The sequence below is a fragment of the Protopterus annectens genome, chromosome 11.part0 (assembly GCF_019279795.1).
Source record: "Protopterus annectens isolate FY-2018-M chromosome 11.part0, PAN1.0, whole genome shotgun sequence".
Classification (NCBI taxonomy): Eukaryota; Metazoa; Chordata; order Ceratodontiformes; family Protopteridae; genus Protopterus; species Protopterus annectens.
In genome coordinates, this window is record NC_056745.1 from 1,185,876,454 (window position 1) to 1,185,903,873 (window position 27,420).

At 39.9% G+C, this 27,420-nt stretch overlaps 1 protein-coding gene across 1 annotated transcript in view; it reads left to right on the forward strand.

Moving 5' to 3' along the window:
- PIK3CG (phosphatidylinositol-4,5-bisphosphate 3-kinase catalytic subunit gamma) overlaps positions 1-27,420 on the forward strand; it is a 624,116-nt gene that overhangs the window by 178,567 nt on the left and 418,129 nt on the right. Inside the window, exon 3 of the mRNA XM_044088536.1 lies at positions 1,981-3,997. Coding sequence (XP_043944471.1) covers positions 1,994-3,997 — 2,004 coding nt within the window. The 5' untranslated portion in view covers positions 1,981-1,993. The remainder of the gene's footprint in view (positions 1-1,980; positions 3,998-27,420) is intronic.

Sequence of the window (27,420 nt, forward strand, 5' to 3'; positions counted from 1 at the left end):
GGCTTCAATAGATGTGCAGGATATGATATGATACTCTTGCCTGCAATTTCTCTAAATAAAGCCTAACTGCAGCATTTTTTCTAAGATGTCCATTTCATATCATAACCTGATTTTGACTTCTACATGCATGTTATATGCATTTTGTATGCTGTGTTACCTGTTTTTCAGTCTAAGGTATGTTTTTGAAATAAATGTCTGATACAAAAACTGCATAAACTGTGAAAACTCATACCGTGCCGACTAAAGGTATCAGTGCTTATTTAAAGAATCAAAAACAATGGAGAATCACAGATCTACAAAAAAGGTGGTGACCCCAGACCATATTCTGTATTGCTCATTTTAATATGTCAATGTTGTCTGCATTTATTGTCATACCAAAGTGGAAAAGAACTAGTCTGTGTATTACTCATAGCTTTATGAAATAAAAAAAAATAATAATTTTTAGACTGCATTCAGTATCTCTCTAAATCAACGTGACCAGTATTCCCCTCAGACTTGGTCCACCTGGTACATGGTTGATTCCAACCAGTTACCTCTAGTTAAGACAGGCTGGGTTTGAAGATGAGGCTGTCCCATGTGCATCACATTTGCATACTTCTAAATTATCCAGATTTTCACAAAGTGTCCAGATATTTAGCTCATATTTTCTGTCCATTCCTCATAAAATATGTGGTTTTCTGGCAAATTACTGTATTGAAGTCAGTAAATAATGACATACATTTAAGTTTCAGACTTAATATCCTTCAGAAAATGCATGCTAACACACATTCTGTCATTCTAGCAACTTTTAAAGAACAATATTTAAAATATGTCCCTATTTTTGGACCATCATCTTCCCCATTATTGTAGGCTTTGTCCAGATTTCTTGCTCTGAGAAGTTGAGAGGTATGCACAATTGGAGTATACTGTTTTGTTATAGTTGTCCTTTTCACTAGAATGTATGATGCAATGGTTGCATTGCTAAGTCTAGTAGAAATGTGCATTTCAATACACCCCCATCCCAAATAATGTGCACTCCTTATCAGGCGTGTAACCCCCCCCCCCCCCATGTTTGTGAATTACTGGGCTTTTCCACTGCTAGTGAATTTACAGCAGGACTTTTCCAATTCCCTGCCCTTTGGATTGTCATCAGCCAGTCACTCCACTCTGTACCAGCTGACTACCCTTTCTCTAACACCTAACTCACTAACTGATCCCAGATAATCTGTGGCATAATTAGGGTCAAGACTCGTATCCCAATGAAGCCACCAAAAATAACCAAGCTTTCCTTCAAGGCTGGGTTTGTGACAGAATGTTTTGAGGAAAGTGTTACATTGTTTATAAGCAGGCTACTGTTCAAAATATGGTTGTAAACTATTACAGCAACCTTTGTAGAACACACATTGAGCTTTTAGTTCATGGACTGATTTTTGATGTGCTGATTTTCACTCTGAGCCAGATGAGACTGCTTATTAGTTTTGCAAGTATCTATGTCCAAGTACGACGTCATACATTTAAAAGCTAAACTAGGAATACAAATGAGCACGGATAACTGAGATAATTGTGCCAAAAAATCCTTGAACTAGTGGTTTCCCATAAATGTTAAATACTGGAAAGCCAAGTTTTATAAAAATGTAAAACACGTTATATTCAGCAGTTATCAATGGAGAAAGGAAATGTGAATGTCATCTTTATAACAGAGTATAGTACATTACAGCAGGTAGCCAAAAATAGCTGAACATACAAGTAAAGTATGTTAATTATTTCATGCTCACACATGCTTTATTTTGAAGCCTAACCTTGCTTCATTAGTGTTATGGATATTAATTGAATTCCAAATTACAGTTTCTTTACATTGTCTTGTATAAGGTATAGTGAAGAGCGTATTTTCTGTTTTAGTCTATTTACAATCCACAGTGCCATTTTATGATAATTGGCCATTGTTTGTAGACTGCACCACTGGATGATACATCGGGTACTAATTACTGAAATTTGTTACAGCTCTAGCCTCGGCATGGAACCTCTAGAGAATTCCGAGCAGCCTGTCATTCTGAGACAAGAGAAAAAGAGAATTAGAAGAAGGATGAAGCCATTTGCAACACCAAATACCTTTACAACAGTGGAAGTAATAGCTATTGAGTTTCTATTGCCAACAATTAATAAACATACTAATAAAGCAGAGACCCTGATATTGGATATCACTGGGAACTGCACTGTTGAGCAAATGCAAGTACAAGTCTGGATGAATGCAATTGAGTCAAGTGTAAACCCAGAATTCTACCATCATCTTCACCCTGATCAGTGTATACTCCTTTACCAGAAAAAAGGACAATGGTATGAAATTTATGACAAACAGCAAGTGATTCAAACATTAGATTGTACTCTGTACTGGAAAACACTTCAGAAAACTGTAGGAAAAATTAGCATTATGCAGAAGCCAAAACCATCAGAAGAGGCCTTGCAGTTTCAAAAGCAACTGAATTACTTAATAGGTATTGATGTTACTGATGTCAGCAATGTGCATGATGATGAACTGGAATTCACACGCCGTAAACTGATGACTTCTCGAATAATCGAAGTAACAAGTAGAGATCCAAAACTGTACTCCATGGATCCATGGATCACATCTAAACCTCTTCCAGAGTTTTTATTAAGTAAAATAATCAACAATAATATCTTCATTGTCATCCACAGAGGAACAACAAGTCAGACAATAAAAGTTTCAATTGATGACACACCAAATGTGATTCTTCAGGCATTTTTTGCAAAAATAGCAAAGAAAAAGTCTTTGCTGGATATCCCAGAAGATCATGATGAGGCAGATTTTGTTCTACGAGTCTGTGGGAGAGATGAATACATTACAGGAGAAAGGCCAGTCTCAGAGTTCCACTGGATAAGACACTGTCTGAAGAATGCAGAAGAAATTCATCTTGTTCTTGAGTCTCCACCTGATCCAAGTCTTGATGAAGTTCAGCAGGAGGAGTGGCCACTTGTTGATGACTGCACAGGTGTCACTGGATCTCAAGAACAATTGACTATAGAAGGAAAGGACCATGAGAAAGTATTTACAATTTCCTTATGGGACTGCAACAGAAAACTTAGACTAAAGATAATCGGTACTGATATTCCAGTTCTTCCAAAAAGTACAGAACTTACTATTTTTGTTGAAGCCACAATTCAGCATGGACAGCAGATTCTTGCACAGCAAAGAACAACTTCCAAACCCTTTACTGAAGAGGTTGTCTGGAATACGTGGCTTGAATTTGATATAAAGATTAAAGATTTGCCCAAGGGTGCACGACTGAGTCTTCAAATTTTCTCTGGCAAGCTACAAGCACTCTCGACAAAAACTGGCCACCAACTATCAGATTCCTTCAGTAGTGATTCTAAGTTTAAAAATCAGTTGCTTTACTATGTAAATCTCTTACTAATTGATCACCGTTCACTGCTAAGGCAAGGTGAATACATACTTCACATGTGGAAGATTCCTGATAAGGGTGAGGAACAGGGAAGCATCAGTGCAGATAAACTGACATCAGCAACCAATCCAGACAAAGAAACATCAATGGCTATTGCCATTGTTTTAGACAAGTACTGTTTCCCCATAACACTTCCAAAAAACAGAATTTCTAGTTCCTCGGGTGAAATGCAGAGGCCTGAAATGCCAAATCAGCTCCGCAAACAGCTTGAAGAAATTATAGATACTGATCCCTTGAATCCATTGAGTCCTGAGGACAAAGAATTACTGTGGCACTTTAAGCATGAAAGCCTGAAGCACCAGAAAGCCTATCCTAAGCTGCTTAGTTCTGTCAAATGGGGATTACAGGAAGATGTACTAAAAATACATCAGTTGCTATCAAGACAGGAGGCATGGGACTCCGGTCCTTTGGATGTTGGGCTAGCAATGCAGCTCTTGGACTGCAACTTTTCTGATGAAATGGTCCGAACAATGGCCATCAAAAAACTAGAAAGTTTGGGTGATGATGATGTCCTTCGGTATCTTCTGCAACTTGTACAGGTAAGAGAGAGTATTTAATTCCTGAAAGGAGTGGCTATGCATGCACAGATATTTCTATATTTAATGAAATTAACTTTCTATACCAAAACTTGTTTTTATTTTTTATTGTTTTTGTTAATAAACATTTTAAACATTGTGTTAAAAATTTATATAATGCACCAACTTACAACTGGATAACAGAAAAAAATGGGACATTTTATATGCTGGCTATTCTATTCTAACAAGAAAAAAATGGGTAAAACAGCATATTTTGGAGACATGAAGGTTATAAATTGCAGGTTTAGCCAGAACTACCATTACGATAGTTTTATTTCCTTAATAAAGCTAAAATAGTCATGTTAATTATTCAAGGTGCAGTTATTTAAGCCATATTGAGCCAATGGTCAAAGCCATGTCTTAATGGAGTGCTTTCTTTGTATTTGCATCAGCAATGTGCAGTCATTCTATGGAAATTGTCTGACTTACTATTCTTATGTGGCCTCTAATAGTATGAAGTAAAGTAGTTCAATGAAGGTACTTTATTTGTGTAAAATTTAGCATAAACTGCATAGTTTTATAAAAGAGATCTTGCAACTCAGAGAAATGATAAAACATAACTCATGTCCTTTCCTGAGATATGCCAAATTTGGTAAAAGCTGTTTAACCAAGAAAATCAAACAGCCTGGTATTATTGTGCAACATTGAAACATCCAGTGGTACCTTGAATACCAGAATGTGACCTGTTATACATATGGTTTGTTTCCAAAATTAACACTGTTATTGTCAATTGAAGGGATATTTCTACAAGAATATATAACAGGCCCAAGGTATCAGCAAGAAAATTATTTGGCTCTTCTTCTGGTATTCATGCAGTTATGAATACATTTCTAATATTCATAACTCTTTTAGCATATATGTAAATCTTTGGTTGTCTTCATGTTTCCTACTACAATGCAGAGACTTTTTTTTACAAACATCTACTGCTTCCATAATCCCTCACCCAACATGACAGTGCAATGCTTCATTTTTAAGCTAATAATGTAAAATGGAAAATAGTTCATATTTTTTATAATTTATTTTGCAAACACACTTCAATAATTCATGCCCACTACATTTCTCAATGAAAATGTCATTGTCTAAGCCTATCACATAATTTTAGTTTGCAAATACCACCTGGTTCCCTCATACAGGACCTACTGTTTATGGGGTATTAGTTGTAACACTAGAAAATTGTTAATATCAATAATTTGAACATATAGAAAAGAGTTATATCTCCAGATGCATTTACTTAACACATCTTTTATAGTCATTCTTACTCCAGCATCCACTACTTGCAAAAGCCCACTATCAGTCTCTTTTTTTTTTTTGCATTATTAATGAAAATATGGAAGTTATTTCATAATTTTGATATTTTTCATTTACTCATGCCCTATACGTAATACAGCAATGGCTTCACTGTACACACATTGCAAAATCATGTCAGCTCTCACATACCTCACATTGTTCCCTATTGCCAAGAATTACATTCTTCAAATACTGCTATTATTGTGCAAATATTGTTAATATTTATAACTGTCAGAAAAATAAATGTGTATAACTCCAAATGTATGCATGCGACTCATCTCCTTTTTATTGCATTTTACTACCATCCTCTACATGCATGGGTATACAGCTATAGTCTTGTTGGCAAGTCCATTAATACATCATTAAAGCAAATATGGCAAAATAGGGCACATTTTATAATCTTTCATAAAACATCTTTAGCAAATTATTGAATGCACATCTCGCATAAACTGCAACTTCAGTGTACACCCATAATAACTGAGGCCATCTTACAGATATTTTCTTCACTAATGCAGACCCTTAGTGATATATTAACATGAATGTAAAATATTGCTAATATCCATAAACTGCGGGAATGCACAAAGCGATATAGCTTAGAATGTGCATGTGTTAATGCCATCCATTCTGTATCACCGTTTACTGCCAGCCTTTATGTGCATGATAATATGCTTATTTACTTGCTAGTCTTTTAATGCATTCACGTGCTGCTAAGTCCTTTAATGTATTTTTTAAAGAAAATGCATGTAATATGCCGTATTTTCCATCAATAACTCAAAGAACATATTTTTCACGCTGACTACTTTACAGCACAGATATAAATCAGGAAAGCAATTACACCTTAAGTTCTAATGGTACAGCTGTTATTCTTCAGATATTATTAATGATATGCAAGTACCACTCATATTATTAGCCTGATAAAAAAATAAATAAATAAAACACAGCAGTATAGCTTAGAATGTTTACATGATACCAATCTCCTTTTTTGGGTATAGTAACTTATAGTGAGTAGCATAAAAAAGTAATACACCACTGAGTACTGCCAGCAAAAGAAACATTGATTCCCATCCACAATGTCACACATTTGCACTCACTGCAGCAGTATTTCAAATACAAATATTCACTTACTATGCAATTATGGTTTACCATGAAGCACTGCTTAGTGGGAAAATATTGTAATAACTTATACAAGTTATTCATCTGATGTTAGAGAGGTGTTAAGTTGGCATGCAGTTAGTAAAGTGGAGATACCCACTTAAAAGTGTTTTCATAACTGGGGTAGTACAACTGAGGAGTGTTCATTGACAATAGAGGCTCAATTAGAAAAAGCTCCAGTGACAACAATGACAAAATAAATATCCCAGTGATTTATAACATGAGGGACAAAATATTGTTCAATAAATCATGAAACAATTAAATTGCTTTCAAATTAATTATTTAAGTTTATTAACTGGATAAGTAGGTTAGTCAAAAGACCCATGGCATGGGCCAGTCAGTGAAAACACATAGATTAATATTAATAGCAGTACAATAAAATACATTTACATATGAGCAATATAAACATATTTACAGTTATCTCAATATAACACAGCAATACTGTGGTAATATGATAATGAGAATTGAGTCAGAGAATATTTTACAAAGTTTAGGCTACTTTAGCAAACACATAGTTGTAAAGGTAGTTTGCATGCAGTGCACAGTGGTTGCATTGTTAAAGTGAGGGGGTAGGAAGATTTATATTTCTAAAAGAAGATATTGGCTGTGGTGAAACTGGGGTTACTTTTGAAATGCTTACATGATATAGTTCTGCCTTTAATTAAATTATGGAGCTCTTTGGTTATCCAGGGAGTATTATAGTTTCTATGTCTGACTTCTTTATTGGAAAAAAATAGTTGATTGTAAAATATTGAAAGGGCTGTTGGGGGATCATTATATGAATATGGAAATGGTCAACTGATAAGTTGTAGTTTATAGGTTCATAGGTTCATATATTAGTATTAGGCTAACTGCCATTTTGGGCCATTTTAAGCCTAGCCAATTACCCCTTGTAAGAATCAAACCCTGTACCTTGTGTCTGTAAGGTAAATACCTTAATCATATGCAGGATGGAGTCAGTGGTAGGTTCAAGGACTGATCCTGTAAGAGTTATATTTGGTGGACATTTCTGGGTTTTGGGTGTCCAGTAAGAGAACGATAGTGAATGGCCACTTAAGGTTGGGACTAATGTAGTATGATACTGACGTTTGGAATGTTAATAATTACTCGATCTTTTATAGAGAATTTATTGGTTCTTGGATATAATCTATAATTATTATCCATAATTATTACTTCATGATATTTGGAAATTGTATAAATAAGTAGAAGGGTGACTTAGCACTTTTTGGCTTTAGACTTTTGGACTTGACATCAAGAAATAGATTCAGGCAATGGATCGGCACACTAAATGCAAATAATAATAATAGCCCTAATCTTGGACTCAGTAACTTTCAGAATGCTGTGATAAGTTCATGTGCAAAATGCCCAAAACACACAGTGGCTGAAACTACAAATATCTGTGGTCCAAGAAAGCCAAAATTCCGAAGCTGGAGAAAATAAACTCTTTCCATACCAAAGTGCTTGCTTCACTTCACCACTCATCTTCTATACAGTATCAGCATTCATTTCTGAATGGTGTTGCTTCATCCCCACACATTGGCCCCTAATGAACAAGGCCTAAACACCTTCTGCCTGGGAAGGTGGGTCCTGACTGGTGCTGCAAAGGCTCGCATTGCATCATATACAGAAGGAGAAACATAAATAAATAAATACATAAAGGCAATAACATATATTGTACAATGCTAAAGTGCTCTATGTGTATGCAGCTTCCTTTTATTTTTTTTTCCTTTGCATTGAGGAGGGTGCCAGACCTTTTGGCTTCTGTAAGTAAGCCTTTTGTTTTATTTGGTCCATGACTGTTTGTAGATTTGTCCACTGTGTGTTTACTGCATTTTGCCAGTGATCTTACCACAGCATTCCATAAATTTCCTTTTCTATGCACTGACTTTGTTGTTGACTGCCTACTTGACAACTAGACTGTGACAGTGTGTTGTTTAAGAGTTTCTTTAATATGAAATAATGAAAACCAATCCAACACGTTGGATCAGTTCAACAAGTTATAAAGCATCCATGTAGTCTCTGTGCTGGTTTTTCCTGTGAATTCCAAAACTTTTGAAATATGGCCACAGAAAGGAGTCTACATGGACAGAATGTTAGGGCTGCTGCTGCTTTAATTCATTTGCATGTGCTACAGATTGAAGCCAATGCTACTGCTGCTGTCAATAGGCCTAGGCCGAGAAGGAGAAGAGTTTTCAGGCCTGATTTAATGTTTCACAACCTACATGATGTGGGAATTGTAGAGCGATAGAGGGTGGACAGGGATACACTACAGGAACTCTGTGGCCTCTGCCATCCTAATCTCAGAGCAAAAGCCAACAGAGGGGAGCCCATCTCAGTGGAGACAAAGGTATGTGCAGCCCTTAGAATATTAGCTACAGGTACCTTTCAGAGACCAACAGGAGACATGTCGAGGGTATCACAGGCATCAGCATGCAGGATCCTCCACCAATTCCTGGAAGCTATGCTCCAACATGCCAGTGACCACATATATTTTCCCTGTAGTTTTGAGGAGAGGGCCAGAAATATGCAAGAGTTCTACTATGTAGCACATTACCCTGAAGTACTGGGTGCCATAGATTACACACATATAAAAATTAAGACACCACCTGGGGAATAGGGTAGGCTCTACAGAAACAGAAAGGGCTACTACTCTATCAACTGTCAAGTCATGTGTAATGCCAAGGGAATCATCTTGAACATGTGTGCTGGCAACCCTGGCAGTTACCACAACTCGCATATCTGGCACACCTCCCAACTGTACCTGATGTTTGCTAGGGGAGATATGTCACAGGGTCATTTACTAGGGGACGCAGACTATGCACTGGAACCGTGGCTGATGACACCCATCAGAAATGCACACACAACCACTGAAGAATGCCACAGTGAGGCACACACTCAAACCAGAAATATCACACATCATGTGTCTGGGCTGCTGAAGTCATGGTTCCATTGCCTAGAGACATCTGGGGGAGCCCTGCAGTACAATCCATGGAGATGTACAGAAATATTGACAGTATGTGCCCTGCTACACAATATAATCCTGAGGAAACAGTTTCAGTAGGATCAGTAAGTGGAGGGGGCACACATCCCAAAATCAATGCCAAGGTCACTACAGCCACAGACAGATGAGGAATCAGAGGGAAACCACCAGTTGATGTTGGTGTAAGCAGATGTAGGCATGCTCAGCATGCCCTTGCATTGGCTAAGAGACAATGCATAGCACACTCATTCACTGCCTAGGGGCCTAAAACCATCCTCCTACTCACATACATATATTAAACTGTTGCCAGGCAACTCACACAACCTTTACCTCCCCATGTATTGGCTGTGTACTGCTTGTGTCAGACAGTCAGCTCTGAACTAAAATTGTAGCAACTGCTGTATTTATAAGGTAAGTTCTGAACCTGGAGTGTATTATTTAATAATATGAACATGTGGCATATCCTTGTATTTCATTACTTGGTCCAGTAAGCAAGTAAAAGGTGGGGGATTTGTACAGAAATTACCTTAACTTGTGACAGCAGAGACTTATTTGACGTATATGTGGCCATTACTAAGTAGTAGGACACAGACATCAAAGAGTCACACAGCTGTACCTCTCAAAAGTACTGATGATCACTGCATGCCCTCAGTTTAGCACCATACATTTGTACTGGAAAATCATTAAAGAGAGAAGTTAGGAAGTAAAGATACACATTGCAGTTTCTGACTTCACAACCTTCACAAGATCATTTACTATAAAGTTGGGAAATTTTGATATCAGCTGTGTAACTTTCCAAGGCTAATATAACTCTAGGGTATAATTACCAGCTCAACACCACAAATGCAGATATACTAAGCACTAAGTTAGCTATGCACTTTGAGCATCAGACACAAAGCTTATGTAATCCCTGAATACAAAAGACAGAAAACAGGGATATGGCACAGTTACCATCACTTGCACAGGTGTTTTTTTTTTTTTTGGGGGGGGGGCAGGAAGCCTAGGCTGACATAAAGGGTCGGTGAGTATGTGTGAGTAAGAAAGAGAACAGGCAGACATTTGGATAAACCAACAAATGGCCAGTGAGACAAAATGTGTAACTATTGTGTGTGTGTCTGTAGGGTTCCTCCAGGTGAAATTGGTGTGTCATTATCTGCATGAATACAGCCAAGCTCTGTGCTGGGTCTACATCTTGGTATGTCATACAGGTGTGAGCCTTGCATGGTAGAGGGGGCAGTTCATCATTGTCATCCCTGACCATGAGAATTGTCTCTGCCAGGAGTTGCATTGGCATGTCCATGCCCACAGTCAGATGCACTGCTGCTATCTGAACATGACTGATATTAGCTGAATGAGCTCCCTTCATGGGGATGTCCAGGCCCATGACCCCATGGGCTGCCATGTCTGGGTATGGACAGCACACAAATGACAAAGCAGTGGAAGTACTGCCACTTTAGGACCATGATCAGGCATGGCCACGTTGGCTGACAGCAGATGATTTGGCTGACCTATGGCCACAAGGATGCTCTTCCCCTCCCAGCAGATTTTCCATCACAGACAATGCTCATTCTATGACAGACACCCCTCAGTCCATCAAAGACACCCCTAATTCCAATGTGTCATTCATCTGATCCATTGAATCAGCAACACGGTGGAGGCAGTCACACATGTCAAACTGTGCCACATCTACAACCCCTAGCATTTGTCTGGAGCACCAATGAGAACATGTCTGTGCTTCCATGATTGCCCTAAACATATGTTGAGTTGCATGGGAAGAGACACCTGCACCAGGTGGAGGAGGGACAGTAGGCCCTCTCCAAGCACTCCTATCAACTCTCCTGCTTGGCACCTCACCCACACTTGGGCTATAGCCAGAGTCAGCAGGCACTGAAGCCACAGTAGCCACATTTCTCTGATCAATGACCTCGCCTCCACCTGTCCAATATCTGAGGGCTCACTGGAATGGGTAGGCATAGGCCTAATGGGTGTGTCAGATGTAATTGCAGGGAATGGTTATATGTCAGCTTCAGTGTCAGATTCAACCGCTGCACCTCCCAACTGTGTCTCATCATTATCATCAGAGTCTGCTGATACATTGACATCAGGTGGCAGGTTGCCCACACCTGTGATAAAAAGCAAAAAAACACAGGAAAAAAAATAATACCTACACTGCTATAGTCCAATATATGCTAACAAAGTAACAGTGTTGCCACTATTATAGACAGTACAGCAATACACACAACAGGCCTGATATCAATAGCACACATTAAAATATTTCTTTAAATTGTTCAGCAATACTGACATAAAAAATGTTTGGCTTACCATCTGCAGAGAGATACTCCTCTGCAATCCAGATGGTCCTGGAAGAAGTTAACCAAGAGGTAAGGGCAACGTCATCACAATTAACAGTACATAGAGAGCACTAATTTTACCCCATTATATGTCCATTAACTATATGTTCAACAAGAACGTGGCTGACATCTCCAATGTATCAATCTTCAACCCCCCCCCAAAAGAAGTACATGTGACACAGAAGTAACTTATTGAGTTCAATTGTTTTACTATATGACAGTATTCAATTGTTGAAATACCAAAGCCTACCTGTAAGCTCCTCCTGGGACAGACTTGTCTCTGAAACTGTTGCTCTGACATCCAGCACATGCTCTACTGCACTCTCCTGGGAGCTGTCGGGATCCCTGATATTGGACAGGAACTCTTCATTGGGAGTTAGTGGTGGTTCCCTGGCAGGCTCTCCTCCAGTAGCCATCTGGTCACTGCCCACTGCAGCTGCTCTCCTCTGTGCAGATGTGATCATGTCAGTGGTCCTGTGGTGCACCTACTCATATGTCCTGCCATGGCCACTCACGGGATTCAGCTCATCAACTATCTGTTGCCAAATTTTCATCCTACATGCCATATCTCCCCATCCTCTTTAGAGCAGAAAAGCACCATGTTACCCAAAGGCATCTACTATTGCCTGGTTCTCAGCATCGGTGAAGGGAGGACTCCGAGGATTGACATGCCAGGGTAGCATACTCCTAGGTGTCCTAAAAGACAATAGAAGGATAATGCACATAATTATCACTATACTACAAAATAATTGTTTACAGATAAAACAGAAAAGGTAGCCACTCAGTATTACCCCCTGTAGAAACATACAAAAGTCTACAGATTTGAAATACAACAATAGGCAGGATGCAAAACAACAAGAGCAACAAGAGAAACATATCCTTGTTTGTGCCATGACAGTAACCCACCTTTGTCCCCCCCACAAAAAAGGGCAATACGATGACACATTTTGCTAACAACTCATCTTTGAAATGCTACAAGTGCTATCAAAGGAACTGTCCCTGAAACATTTGTACATATTTATCACACAGCATTCCATCTTCATGTATTGACAATCATATATACCTCTGAAATGGTTTGACAAACATGTCTATGACATAAGTACACTTAGAAGTAATGCACACAGATAAAAGTGTAAAAGCCTTTGCTTCAGATTTTTCTTAAATACATTCCAGCATATGCAGTATGTACCTGACAAAATGGAAGCATACCTTCTGAAGTTCAGTACTCCTCTGTAGAGATACTGTATATCCAGAAGAAATAGCATATGTGCAGTCTTCCCAACATAAACTCCTCACCATCAGTTTGCCTAGCTACACAGTTGCCTTTATATATGGTGTAGATTCAGGGCTGCTAGCACAGTGAAGACGCAAATGAAGTGTGGACTCATTAGAATTGCTGAATCCCAAATACTTGGATCCATATTACAGATGTAAACATAGTGCAGGCACTCCCTCAGTGTTTGGTTTTAATGGATTGCAACTGTGAATGATTAGTGGTTTGGAGAAGGAAAATACAACATCACAGCAGGCTGCCTTACTTCCACTGGGTGTGTCAGCTTAGATCTACAAAGTGTTAGAAGTAAGGTTGGAAATTTAAATAAGCAGCACACAATTCAGAGGTTGTGTTCCTTAACAGCCAATCTGCCGTTCATTTGTTGACAGCTGCATATGATATTATTTCCACTTAATAATAACCTCATACCTTTTAAGGCCAATGATATATAATGGATTACACACTGCAGGTCTCAGACTACTGGTCAGATAAATGAAGAATGGCCATCAAACACAGAAATGTAAGACAGAGCTGTATATTTTCAAGCAATAATCATGACAGGTTGTGTGATCTCTAGGTGCACTACATCCAAAAATAACAAATGTACAAATAACAGTTATATGGTTTGAGATCACTGTATGATGCTGTTGCAGATGGTTGTGTGCAGATTGAGTTCAGTTCTTTGTTCAAAGCTGTTTATTGGGCAAAGAGGGATAAGGCACCCATCCTGGGTTCTGAAGGTGCAATCAAGAGAGAGAGAGTTCAAATCCAGATCTATGCAGACATATCTGATTTGGGCTATCATTTTCTTGTGTGTATGTCATATACTGATTTTCCTCATTTCAACTACTTGCCCCTTTTTTCCTTTTCTCCTTTTCTGTCTTTGTCTAATTTTTGGGGGGAGGGTTACTGTTTAGTGCAATCACGGGAATGGATGAAATGAATGCCAAGTTTGGCTTTGCAAATGCAGCAGTGTTCAAAATGGACTACTGGACCCCCGATGAAGCAGACAGAAATCAGAGAGCCAAAAGTAGAAACCTGACACATTCAATTAATGCTATTGGGCTTCATGCAAATCCATTAAGTGGCATTGCACAGTGATTAACAGTGAGCCATTAAGTATCTTCTTCTTCTTCTTCTTTTGGCTGCTCCCATTAAGGTTTGCCACAGCGGATCATCTGTTTCCATTTCTTCCTGTCCTCTGCATCTTGCTCTGTCACATCAACCACCTGCATGTCCTCTCTCACCACATCCATAAACCTTATCTTAGGCCTTCCTCTTTTCCTGTTACCTGGCAGCTTCATCCTTAGCATCTTTTTCCCAATATACTCTGCATCCCTCCTCAGCACATGTCCAAACCAACGTAATCTTGCCTCTCTGGCTTTGTCTCCAAACCTTCCAACCTGGGCTGACCCTCTAATATACTTATTCCTAATCCTGTCCACCCTTGGCACACCCAGTGCAAATCTTAACATCTTTAACTCTGCCACATCCAGCTCTGACTCCTGCCTTTTTGTCAATGCCACTGTCTCCAACCCATATAACATAGCTGGTCTCACTACCCTTTTGTAGACCTTCCCTTTCACTCTTACTGGTACTCGTCTGTCACAAATCACTCCTGACACTCTTTTCCACCCACTCCATCCTGCCTGTACTCTCTTCTTCACCTCTCTTCCACACTCACCATTAGTCTGAATTGTTGATCCCAAGTATTTAAACTCATCCACCTTCGCCACCTCTACTCCCTGCATCCTCACCATTCTTCTATCCTCCCTCTCATTCACACACATATATTCTGTCTTAGTCCTGCTGACCTTCATTCCTCTTCTCTCTAGAGCATATCTCCACCTCTCCAGGGTCTTGATTAGTAAAATAGAAAATGTCATGTATCTACTCCTGTAGCCGGAGGTCTAAGTGTAGGCCTTGAGTACAGATGGTCCTGGGTTCTAGTACAGGGTGTGCAACCTTAATTTCACTGTTGTAACATTACAGTCTATAACAATGAACTGAAAGATAGACAAGTGTCATTTCAACTCTTTAATCCATTTTTGTGCGAAGGTGCACATTGCACTCCAATGGTGAATGGTCAACGTATTTAAATGTATTTAAAAGTATTATAGATTAGATTAGATTAGTACTAGGCTAACTACCCTTGTGAGCCATTTTAAGCCTAGCCAATTATCCCCTGTGAGATTCAAACCCTGTACCTTGTGTTTGTAAGGCAAACGCCTTAACCATTAGGCCATCCTCTGTATTCAAACGCGGTGCTATCTGGCCCCAACAACAAATGTATCAATGTATTAACACATGCTGCCACAGAGTCAGTTAAGTAGCAGGTGTATTTCATAGACTCAGTACTAACTGTCAGACTTTAGTAAAGCATCTCACATTTGCACACTGCTTAGCTACATAAAAACATGTGTATCTCACATGCATATGCACTTTGCTAACCATTGCACAAACCCACTGCTCACTGCATTATGGAAATGTACATATTATGCTGAATTACTGCTGTTTACTGTCCATTCCCTGTGTATGACATGAAATTACATGTGGAAACATTACAAACTGAGGGCCCTATCCAACTATATGCCAAATATTTACAATACATCCATTTTTTGCCACCACCACCCCCAAGACCCCCAAGCACTGCAACCCTGGTGTCTCAGTACTGTTTTCACACACACATACATACACACACACACACACACACACACACACATATCTCTCTCTCTATATATATATATATATATATAGATATATATAGATATATATAGATATAGATATATCAACCATGGTACAAAATGTAATATCAAATGTTGTGTGATATGCAATGCACATCAATCTGGTAACATGCAGAGCTACAACTATTGATGCATATGCCTAAAAAGCTTTATCTGCATGACTAAGGAAGGAATCAGCATGGACCATACATGCAGGGACATAGATGACCTTCAACATACTTGACCTGAACCATTTTATTATTGTTAGGGGTAGTTCTTGCTTATTGAACATTGTGGACATTTTGGATACTGACCCCAAAGACCTGGATGAGGGATAAAAGGACATGCCACCTATGTTGAGTTATCCAAGGTCTTTGACACTTTCCCCCATTCATATCTCATAGCGAAGATCTCCCATGTGGGAACTAAGCCATACAGTAGTAGCAGGATAGGACACTGGCTCACTGACAGAACACGTACTTCTCATAGTTGGGGACTGCACCTCCACCGCTAGCCACATACCATTAGAATACCACAATGATCTGTGCAGGGCCCTAATCTGTTTGCAGACTCCAACCATGAAGCACAGGCAATGGTAGATTGCCCATGGTTTACCAAGTTTGCAGATGGCTGGTAACTGGATGCACTTACCTCAGCAAGTTCCTGCCTGGGTGTCCTGCAGAGTTCTACAGTAGCAGAGAGAGAAAAGGGAGACTGAGTGGATTAAGTACCCTGCTTTTTATTGCTTATTTTTGCTAGCCGCACTATTCCAAGTGTTCCTCATTAACTTTGCAACTTATTTGAACTGGTTTTTGAATTCTGATACTGTCTGCAGTTGAGGGCTACACACTCAAGGGTGATAGCCATTTTTCTCTTTTAAAAGTGTTTGTTTTATTGTATATGTTTTAATTTTGGGGAAAAAAAAAAACAAATAAATCCTATCTCTCTACTTGTTTCCCACCCTTCTATAACCAGTAGAGTTCGTTTTTCAAATTTTGCTGAATTCTGGGCTGTTTTGTAGTTTCTGTGTTGCCCGGACCTTACTAAGATAGAAGGAAGCTTCTCTGTTCATCAGTGAGGGTGGTGAGCTTTGAGCAGCCTATCTTTCGCTGGAGGAGTGGCTTCAGCTCAGAATCTGTAGTTTTATTGGCCATTTTGGGTTATTTCTATCCCTTTCATCTTTCTGTTTAAAAACTCATGTTTCCGTGGTTTTTGCACTTGTATTACCTCAGCAAGCTCCTGCCTGGGTGTCCTGCAGAGTTCTACAGCAGCAGAGAGAGAGAGAAAAGGGAGACTTTGAGTGGATTAAGTACCTCTGTTTTGCTTTTTACTGCTTATTTTCACTAGCCACACTATTCCAAGCGTTTTTTTATTAACTTTGCATATTATTTGAACTGTTTTTTGAATTCTTATACTTTTTGCACTTTAACTGATTGTTTTTAAGTGTTTTAAACTGTTGAACTGTTGAGGGTACACACTCAAGTGTGATAACCATTTTTCTGCTTTAAAAGTATTTGTTTTACTGTATCTGTTTTAATTTTTGAAAAAAAAAAAAAACAAATAAATTCTATCTCTCCACTCGTTTCCCACCTTTCTATAACCAGTAGAGTCTGGTTTTCAGATTTTGCTGAATCTGGGCTTTGTAATTTCTGTGTTGCCCAGACCTTACTAAGAGAGAAGGAAGCTTCTTTGTTCATCAGTGAAAGTGGTGAGCTTTGAGTAGCCTATCTGTCACTGGAGGAGTGGTTTCAGCTCAGAATCTGTAGTTTTCTTGGCCATTTTGGGCTATTTCGAACCCTTTCATTTTCCTGTTTAAAAACCCTTGTTTGTGTGGTTTTGTGCATCACTCAGCACCGTTTAACAAGGGTTACACTATTCCAGGTGCCAGAAAGTCTGCTCTTCTAATTTTCCCTTAGAACTAGCCTGTTTTCTAGTTTTAGCACTTAAAACTGTTTCCTTATGCTCAGCACTTGCTCAAAACTCTTTGCAAGCACTAAATCTACAAATTACTGCAGCACTCAACTTTCCTCACTTGTTAGGAGGAAAACAGTTTTTAGTACTTAAATTAATAAGCACCTATCCAGGCATGTCTAAGGGTCAGCTCCCGGTATTTTCCCCTGTCCAGCTGATGAATCTGGGCATCTTGGGGCAACGTAGCAATTGCCTCATGTACACTGAAAATCCTCTCCTCCTACCACCCAACACTACAACCTGTGAGAGATGCACTTATATAGCCAAACTGGAAGTCAAGCTCTCTCCAGCCAAGACTGTACTAGACAGTCAAGAGGAGAAGGTAAACACCTGCACCACACCACACTCAGCACATAGTCCATCAAAACCTACACCACATAAACCCACACATAGTAACACAAAACACACACCTACATTTGTGGAGGCTCTCAATAAAATTCTGCCCAAACAACTGACACCTCCAAAGCTGAAACACAAGCAACCACTACCCCCCAACACTACCCAAATGACACATAGCCCACAAAATTATTGTGCCACTCAACCTCAAGCCCATAAGGCAAAACAACATACTAAACACACTAGTCATAGCTGACTCTATAGTCAGGACACTGATATCCCACTCACCAAGCTAAACAAGGTGAAAGTTACTGTCAGCTGCTTGTTGGGTGCCAGGATCTGCCACATAAAGCAAGCACTCAGGTCACTCCACAACAAGTACAAATATGACTCTGTCATTGTCCGTTAAGGTGTGAATGACCTGAGACGTACTTCCCTGGACTACATGAAAAGAGACATGGAGGAGCTCTCAGATCATGTAGCCCAGGCAGGTATGACCCTAGCCCTGAGTAGCATCCTGCCATCGCCCAAAGTGATACCACAATACAAGGACAAAATGATTGACTTCAACAATTGGCTAACCTTCTGGTGTCATTCTAAGGGGATCCAGTGTCTGTCAGCCTGGGACGACATGATTGACAGACCACAATGCTTTGCCAGAGATGGCCTGCACCTGTCACCCCTGGGATTCCAGATACTGGCTAAGGCTCTTGCTACCCCTATAGTGCCTTTTTTAGACAAGGTTCAAATGACAAACTCACCACCATAGCAGGTACAAGCAAGCAAAATCTGAGGGTAATGTTACTCAATGCTAGAAGTCTAAACCTCAAAATGCATTCACTCAAGGCACTCCTTAAAATGGAGAACATTGACATCTGTGCAGTGACAGAGACCTGGTTCAAGGCTCCAGAGAACACCACTGCATTACCAGGCTATAACTTATACCACACCTTCGGCCACCTAACCTGGACCAAAACACTAAAGGAGGAGGTGTGTCCATATTCATTAAGGCTATCCACACCTCCAGGCTAGTTGCTCAACATAATGCATCTGAAATTATCCAAGTGCAACTAACACTGGGCAAGACTGCAATCCAGGTTGTAGTTTGTTACAGATCTCCTGCCATGCCCCAGGATGCCCACTCCACGTTTCTTGATATACTAGGTAATATTAAGGTACATCCCCAATATCTTAATAATGGCCAATTTCAACTACCCCACCATCAACTGGGAAAAGTACTCATGTACTAACTCATTTGCTCAACTCTTTCTGGAATTCATAAATTCCAATGTCCTGGATCAGCTTGTCCATACCCCCACCAGGGGCAGCAATACCCTGGACCTGGTCATTACCAATATGGGCAACCGATGTTCCATGCCAGAAGTCAACACCTCGCTGGTCAGATCTGACCACAAGCTAATCACCCTAGACATCAATAGCCCACCCCCACCCCCATTAAGGAAACCAATGTAAAAAACTTCTCCAAAGCCAACTTCATGATTCTTAAGACAGAAGTGGCAAGCTTCACAACACACATACAGATGGAAAATAGAGTTAAGACTTCTGAATCCTATACAAATGCACTGTATAAGCACATACATGAGTGCATGGATTGTACCATCCCCAACAGAACCAAGACACTATCCTCCAAAAAAGGAAGCCAATCTGATGGTCCCCTGCCATAAACAAACTCTACAACAGAAGGAAGAAGCTGTTGCAAAAAAAAAGTAAAATCCCCTGATTGCAGGAACTCCCTGGTCAGAATCAGTAAGAAGCTGAGATTCCTCATAAAATCCTGCAGAGCTAGTTATGAAAATAAAATCACCACTGATTCTAAAGACAACCACAAAGCATTCTACAGCTATGTCAAGAATCTTAATGGCGACACTCAGATCTGCTCTGAGCTACAGCACAATGGCGCTAGATATACAGAACCAACTGATATTGCCAACATCCTGGCAGAAAGGTTCAGTGCAAACTTCAACCCCCTCATCCCCCAAAGGGCCCATCACTATACCAGAAGAATGCAAAGCCCCTGTAATCATGGCTGCACAAGTAAAGACTGCACTCTCCAAAGCCAAGAACACAGCATCCATGGGACCTGACAATATCCCAGGCTGTGTTCTGCATGAACTACAGACCGAACTGGCACCCCATCTAAGTACCATGTTCAATCATAGCCTCACTTCAGGCTTTGTGCCTACTGAATGGCACATAGTGACGGTTATCCCACTCCACAAAGGGGGTGCCACCATGGACCCCGGGAACTACTGCCCCATCAGCCTGATGAGCCTGGTCTGCAAGGCCATGGAACGTATCATCTTGGAGCTTATAAACAAGGACATAGGTAACCTCCAAACTCTGGACCCCACTCAGTTTAGGTTAGTAAAAGGTAGGTCTTGTCTCCTAAACCTGATTGACTTCTTTGAAACAGTCACCAGAGCCATGGACAAGGGTAAGATTAGTGCGCACAGCCTATCTTGACCTCGCCAAGGCTTTTGATACCATCCCCCACTCTGGAATTATAAATAAATTCACTAGACTGGGCATAAATCCCTATGTCACAAGATGGGTGGTCAACTGGCTCACTGACAGAACCCACACCGTGAAAGTAGCCAACTCCAAATCCAACTTCAGGCCAGTGACAAGTAAAGTACTACAGGGCTCAGTCCTGGGTCCTCTCTTGTTTGGCATCTACTTCTCAGAAGTCCAGTCTAATACAGCAGGTCTTTAGCTAACGAAGTTTTCAGATGACTGCAAACTAGGTGTCATAATAGAATCACCTAATGATGTGGACATCCTACAAAGGGGCCTCACTGAAACTGATGCTTGGTGTCAAAGTCATGGCCTCAAGCTCAATGCCAAGAAGTGCATTGTCATCCCCTTTGGGAAAAACACTGTATCCATGAACTACCACATAGGCAGTAGCCTACTAAACACTGAAAGTGTGATAAGAGGCCTTGGGACACAGGTGGACAGTAGTCTCTTCTTTGATAATCACATCACCACAGTAGTCAGAAACTCCTTCTATGTGGCACACCTCATCACAAAGGGGTTCACCTCCAGAAAAAAAGAGGTCATTGTCCTCTGTACTCATCCCTCATCAAACCCACTATAGAGTACAACACCCCGTTTGGCATGTACCTCGCAAGACATCTACAACAACTAGAAAGGCCACAGAAATACCTCACTAAGAGGATTACCAGCCTCAAACAGATGCCATACACAGATGATCTCAAAAAACTCCAGCTCTACTCCTTCTCTTAACGCCTACTCAGAGGTGACCTCTGCCTAACATACAAAGCCATGTCAAACTCAGATCTGTTGGACATGCTATACTTAAAGAAGCCCCAATCCCTCCAAGCCACATGCTCCAGGGACCTAAATCTTGCCACCACAATACACAGAACATGTTGGAGGGATAGATTCCTGTCCCAGAGACTTCCCGTGCTCTGGAACAGACTACCTATTTATGTCAAGCAACGCTCCTCATTAGCCCTCTTTAAGAAAAATCTCGACAGTTGGATGGAAAATAGTAAATTCACCCTGGGATCACTTCTGTGGCTCTGATAGACAGGTGTGCAGAAAAATAACTTTCTTGGGTGGCAAAAGCCAGGGAACTTTTTTGGCTAGGCTTATATAGGCCCCAGGGCCAATAGCCTAGTACCTACCTATGAACCTATAATATAGAGTTCCACCAGTCAGGGTAGCATATTACAGAATGGGCTGACACACAAAAATGATTGGTGCCAGACACACAGACTGAACCTTAAAGCACGCAATGCCTCATTGTCCCCTTTGGCAATGAAATACCCCTGCTAATTATGAAAAACATAGCATCCCTCTAAGCTCAAGCACAGTGAGACGTGGGAACACATGTTGATAGCAAACTACACTTTCACCATTGTGATTCTATAGTGGTGACACACACACAGACATTTTGCATTGTGCACATCATACATATGGACATCGCATCCAAGACCAGAGTTGTTATACCTATGCTGTAGTCCACCCTTATCAGACCACTAATTGAGGACAATGCTTCCTTCTGTCTGTACCTCACCAGACACCTGCAGCACTTAGAGAAGGCACAGGGTTGTGCCTGGGAGACTCCAGGGCCTTCAAACGTGACATACATGGAAAGTGTGAAAGACCTGTAACTGTACTCAGTGTCATGCAGGCTGCTGAGAGGTGACCTATGCCTGCCCTACAGAGCAGTCTCAGACTCTGACCTACTGGAAATGCTGGACATCTGCAAATCAAATGAGACAAAAATAACTTGGCACAGGGTTCTCAACTTAGCCTAAGACATAAACAGAACATGTTGGGGAGACAGATATATCCCCCAATGACTCACAGTTCTCTGTAATAGGCTCCCACTACATGTGAAGCAGTGCTCCTCAATGACCCTGTTCAACTGCCACCTTGACTACTGGTTAGGTGACTGTAAAGTCACCTCTGGGTGGAACCTATGTCCCTCATGGACAGGGACAGTTGGTGCTGCAAATCACTCTGCTAACAATGGCCATCTAACTATGCTCAATAAGGGTACTTGTGTTTTTACACAGCTAGGCTTCTAAACACCCTAGAGCCATTAGGCTATACATTACAGAGAGCATTTTACACCAGCATGTGGAACACTGTTATATTCTCCTCAACAGACACTGCTGATGTCATCAGCTATAAAGTGTTGTCTGACACAGTCCAAGTCAGACTAGTGCCATGGTGCTTGCATAAAGTAATTTGTCCTGTAGTCTGTGTACTTAGGTAGGGGTTCTATTCTCACCACAGTCAAATGGGCATGTGTGTGTGTGTGTGTGTGTGTGTGTGTGTGTGTGTGTGTGTGTGTGTGTGTGTGTGTGTGTGTGTGTGTGTGTGTGTGTGTGTGTGTGCCTCTAGACAGAAGGGCAAAAATGCATATCCCACAGTAACTGCTCCAATACCAAGGATTTACATTATTTTGATTCTTGCAGATGCCTAAATGTGACAAAGACAAGGAAAACTGGTAAAACAGTAGCCAGCACCAATGACTGTTAGACAATAGCCTACACATCTACTTCATGCAGCCTACCCAACATCTTGTCCCCCATATGGCCTGCTGATGTCATCTACTATAGATTTACCTGCAGTCTTGTTAAAGTCAGACTTGTGCTGTGGTGATTGTGTAAAGTACTGTTTTCTGTAGTCTGTGTACTTAGGTGGGGTTTCTGTTTTCACTGCAGTCGTGTGTGTGTGTGTGTGTGTGTGTGTGTGTGTGTGTGTGTGTGTGTGTGTGTGTGTGTGTGTGTGTCTCTAGACGGAAGAGCAGAAGTGTGTATACCACAGTTACTGTCCCGATGCCAAGGCTTGACAGTATTGTGATTCCTGTAGATGCCTAAATGTGACAAAAAGACAAGGAAAACTGGTAAAACAGCACCCAGCATCAATGACTGTTAGATGGTAGCAAGGAAAGTCCACAAGTTATTCAACTATTTTTATTAAACAAAAATAAAATAAAATAAACCCAAGCGCTTACGTCCTGTATGTCCACAGGACTTCATCTGAGAATAAACAAACAACAATCCTTACAGTTTAAATAGACCACCAAAACTGGTCACATAACTAATTAAAACCTTTATTGCTAAAAAGTTTTTAAAGCAGCCCTTTGTAAGGTACAAACAAAACTCTAATAAAATTAGTATTAAAATAAAACATTCAGTTTTTAAATTATGTTAAACGTATATAAATGTATTTAAATACAAAATAAAAAATATATAATATATCAGTAAATAAATAATTATAAACTTCTACCTATCCAGTGGTTTTAATTTAACAAACAGACTATAGAAAAATGTTCATTAAGACCAGGATGCTTAAAAGCATTAAAATGCATTTGCCAATACAGTTTCCTAATTTCTAGTTCTACCTCTGCTATTAGGTAAAGTCTGTTCTAGAACAGTAAATTTAAAATCATGACTAGGGTTACTAATAATGTGTTTTGCAAGTGCATTAGTGTTCTTGCATCTTCTTTTATCATACACATGCTTGTAGGTCTGTTGTTTCAAAGTACTCTCAGTTTTTCCAATGTAGTAAACATTACATGCCTGGCATAAGGCCAAGTAAATCACACCTTTTGACAAACGATTAAAATTATTTTTTAAATACAATCTTCTGTTATTTATCACAAAACCTTGCCCTACTTGAATACATTTACATTAATGACAAAAAACACACTTATTCATGCCTTTGATAATGCCAACAGGGGCATGACGGGGTCTAGCAAGCACATTTTTTAAGAACGTTCCCTTACGGTACACTATAATAGGTTTATTTCCCAACCTTGTATTAATCTTATTGTCATCATCAAAAATAGCCCAATTCTTTTCCATAACCTATTTCACTAGTTTGCTCTGCATGTTAAAAGTAGTAATGAAAGACATGGGTCTATATTAGATGAACGAAAGTTCATCTTAACAAACGCTCACATGAGCGAATATCCAGGTACTCGAAACTGCAATTGTAGGGGGCTGCACCCTCCACACCCCCCAAATATATATTCCAACTCCGAGATCACACTACAGTGAGGAAAGGGCAAATATTCCCATCTTCACTGTACCGCGATCTCACTATTGAGGTTTCGAGTTCCTCAATATTCGCTCATGTCAGCGTTCGCTAAGATGAACTTTTGTTCATCTAATATAGACCCAAAAGACATTACTAATAGTTTACACCAGACTAAAAGTTTTTTAATATATTTGCATTTCTCCTAACAAATATTTCCTTAATGTTATTAAAATTGTAAATGTTAATGTTCCTCCTGTATTTTGCTATGAGTGAATGGAGCTTGTTTTCTTCTGTTTGACTCTATTATCAGTCTGGTGCTGGCTTTGGTGTCAATTTTGATAATATCTCAGCCTACTTCTTGGGTACAGTGGTGTCACATGTAGCCACATTTAGCCTGGTTCTCGGGCTCTGCTGGTAGTGTTTAACAAAAGGCATTTTTTTCCTGAATGGTTTCTTTCTTATTATCCCTTTTGCTTCGTTAAATATATATGACTATACCTTGTTTTTAGTTCCTTGCATTCAGTACCAAGTTGAACAGAAAAAGTTCAATGTTAGACTATGTCACCAGCCCAGGCTTTGGTATCAGTTGTGGTCATGTCTTAGTTTAGTTTTCAAGCAGTCCAGTGAAATGAACAAATATTGACTTTGGCCTATTCATGTTTTTACCAACCTAACTTTCATGAGGCACTTTTATACTTGTTCTGAGCTGAATGCTACATTTTTGTTCATACCCTCTTGCCATCCTGCCCCTGATCTGGTTTTAGAAGTAGCTATTGTCTTTATGGATTTATGATTGTTGAGGTTAACTCAGTTATTGGCTGGCTTTTAATGTGCTTTGACAGTGGTGCAAAAGTCAGATGCAGGACACTTCTCGGGCCATCCTCTCCAAATTACATTGGACATTGAAGATGTCAGCATCAAACCCTAACAGACATCACATGTCTCTTAGTCCCTGAGTTTGGTGCCCAGACTATCAACACTTTTCTTTTGAGCAGATTTGGCATTGACTGACTTGCCACTTCGGGGGTCTTTCTCTCTCTGGGTGGCACTTCAAAGTCAGTCTGTGGGTATCAAGCCTATTTCAGAATTGATCTCATAGGTACAACAATACTTTTGGTTAGGAGGTGGGTTGGTGCTGGAAACTATTTGTTACATTAACCAGCTCTGCACCAACCAACCATCCTATCTTCCATAGGGTGACGTGTATTATAGAGTCTAAATATGAACTGATCTCCACACTGATTTCCTAAAAGAAGAGCTCTGTGTTATATGCAACAGCTGACCTTCCCTTGTTGTCTTGTGGGCAGGTGCCCTTACTTAGGTTTTGGCAGATTCTACTACCTGGCTTCATGCCTTTCAACTGTGCAGATTTTCACAGAATGTCCAGATTTGTATCTCATATTTTGGTGTGTTTCTCATAAAATTTATGGTTTTCTGGCAAATCAGTGAAGACAAAAGTCGGTAAATAAGGGCATATATTTAAGTTTCATACTTCATATTTTTCAGAAAATGCATGCTAACATAAATCATGATATTCTAGCAACGTTCTACATTTGTAAGAGCAATATTTAAAATCTATCCTTGTTTTTGGGCCTTTGCCCCCCCCCCCATTATTTTAGGCTTTGTCCAGATTTCAAGCATTGATAGGTTGAAAGGTATGCCTGGTATACTATACAAGTTTCTTAAAATTCTCCTCCTCCTGGTCTTCCTGTTCATCACACGGATTTATTGTGCAGTTAGTTCCTAGTCAAACCTAAAGTGGTCCATATTCTGACATATGCTACTGGGGTGCTACTTTACATACCACTTGTGGCCATTTCGTGCTATCCTACAGGCAGAAGTCACTACTTAGTCTTTACCAGGATGTGAGCCCTGCATATTCTCCAGCTTAATAAAAGATCTTACTCTTCTTCTTATCCTGTTTGGAGGATGAGACCTATTCAGTAAGTGAGCGGATTCTAGTGATGCCTGCCTCTTATCATACTTCTAGAATTCTTTAGTTTACCCAAGACCTCCCCTTCTCATTCCTGTCCTGAATGGGGTGGAGTCCATCTGCAGAGGTATACTTAGGGTTCTTATTCTTGTAAGGTGGTAGAATTCCTGATAGAGACATATATTTATACACTTGCATTCCTTCATTTTTCTACATTTCTGTATACTCCATGATATATATATTTTTCATATCTAAGAATTGTGTGACTATTGAAATTAAGCAAGTTGACTCCACCACCACTATCAGTTCCCCACAGTAGAGGTGAATCTTTCTGCTTCTAATTATCTGTCTGATTATTTACGTCTTATCAGTTTATTGAGATCAGACTACTGCTCTTCTGAAATTGCTGTATGGACACACTGCCTTGAGTTCTTCATAGCCAGACTAATGCTTAGTTTTATGTCACTACAACTGGCCATGAGACATCTTGTCCATCATGTTATTACTTCAGTTTCTTAAGAGACAGCTAAATAATCAGTTGCAGTGGTTTTAGCAGTAAAGTGGTCCTTATCGATCTAATTCAGTGGAAGTGCACACTGCAATTGTTGCCACCATTGCAGTCTCATTTCTTTCACTTTCAAAATCTGTGGTTCTGTTTCTTACATGATGATATTCCACAAGACATGTCTCCTGTCCTTCTGTAAAAATACATCCAAATTTGACCTTCATTCCCTAAAAGGCCTTAGTCTGTAGGTTCATTAAATCTGGTTTCACTAATACACAATATTTTTCAGAACTGGATCTTTATCTCCTTCAAAGCCTCTCATTAAGCTTAATC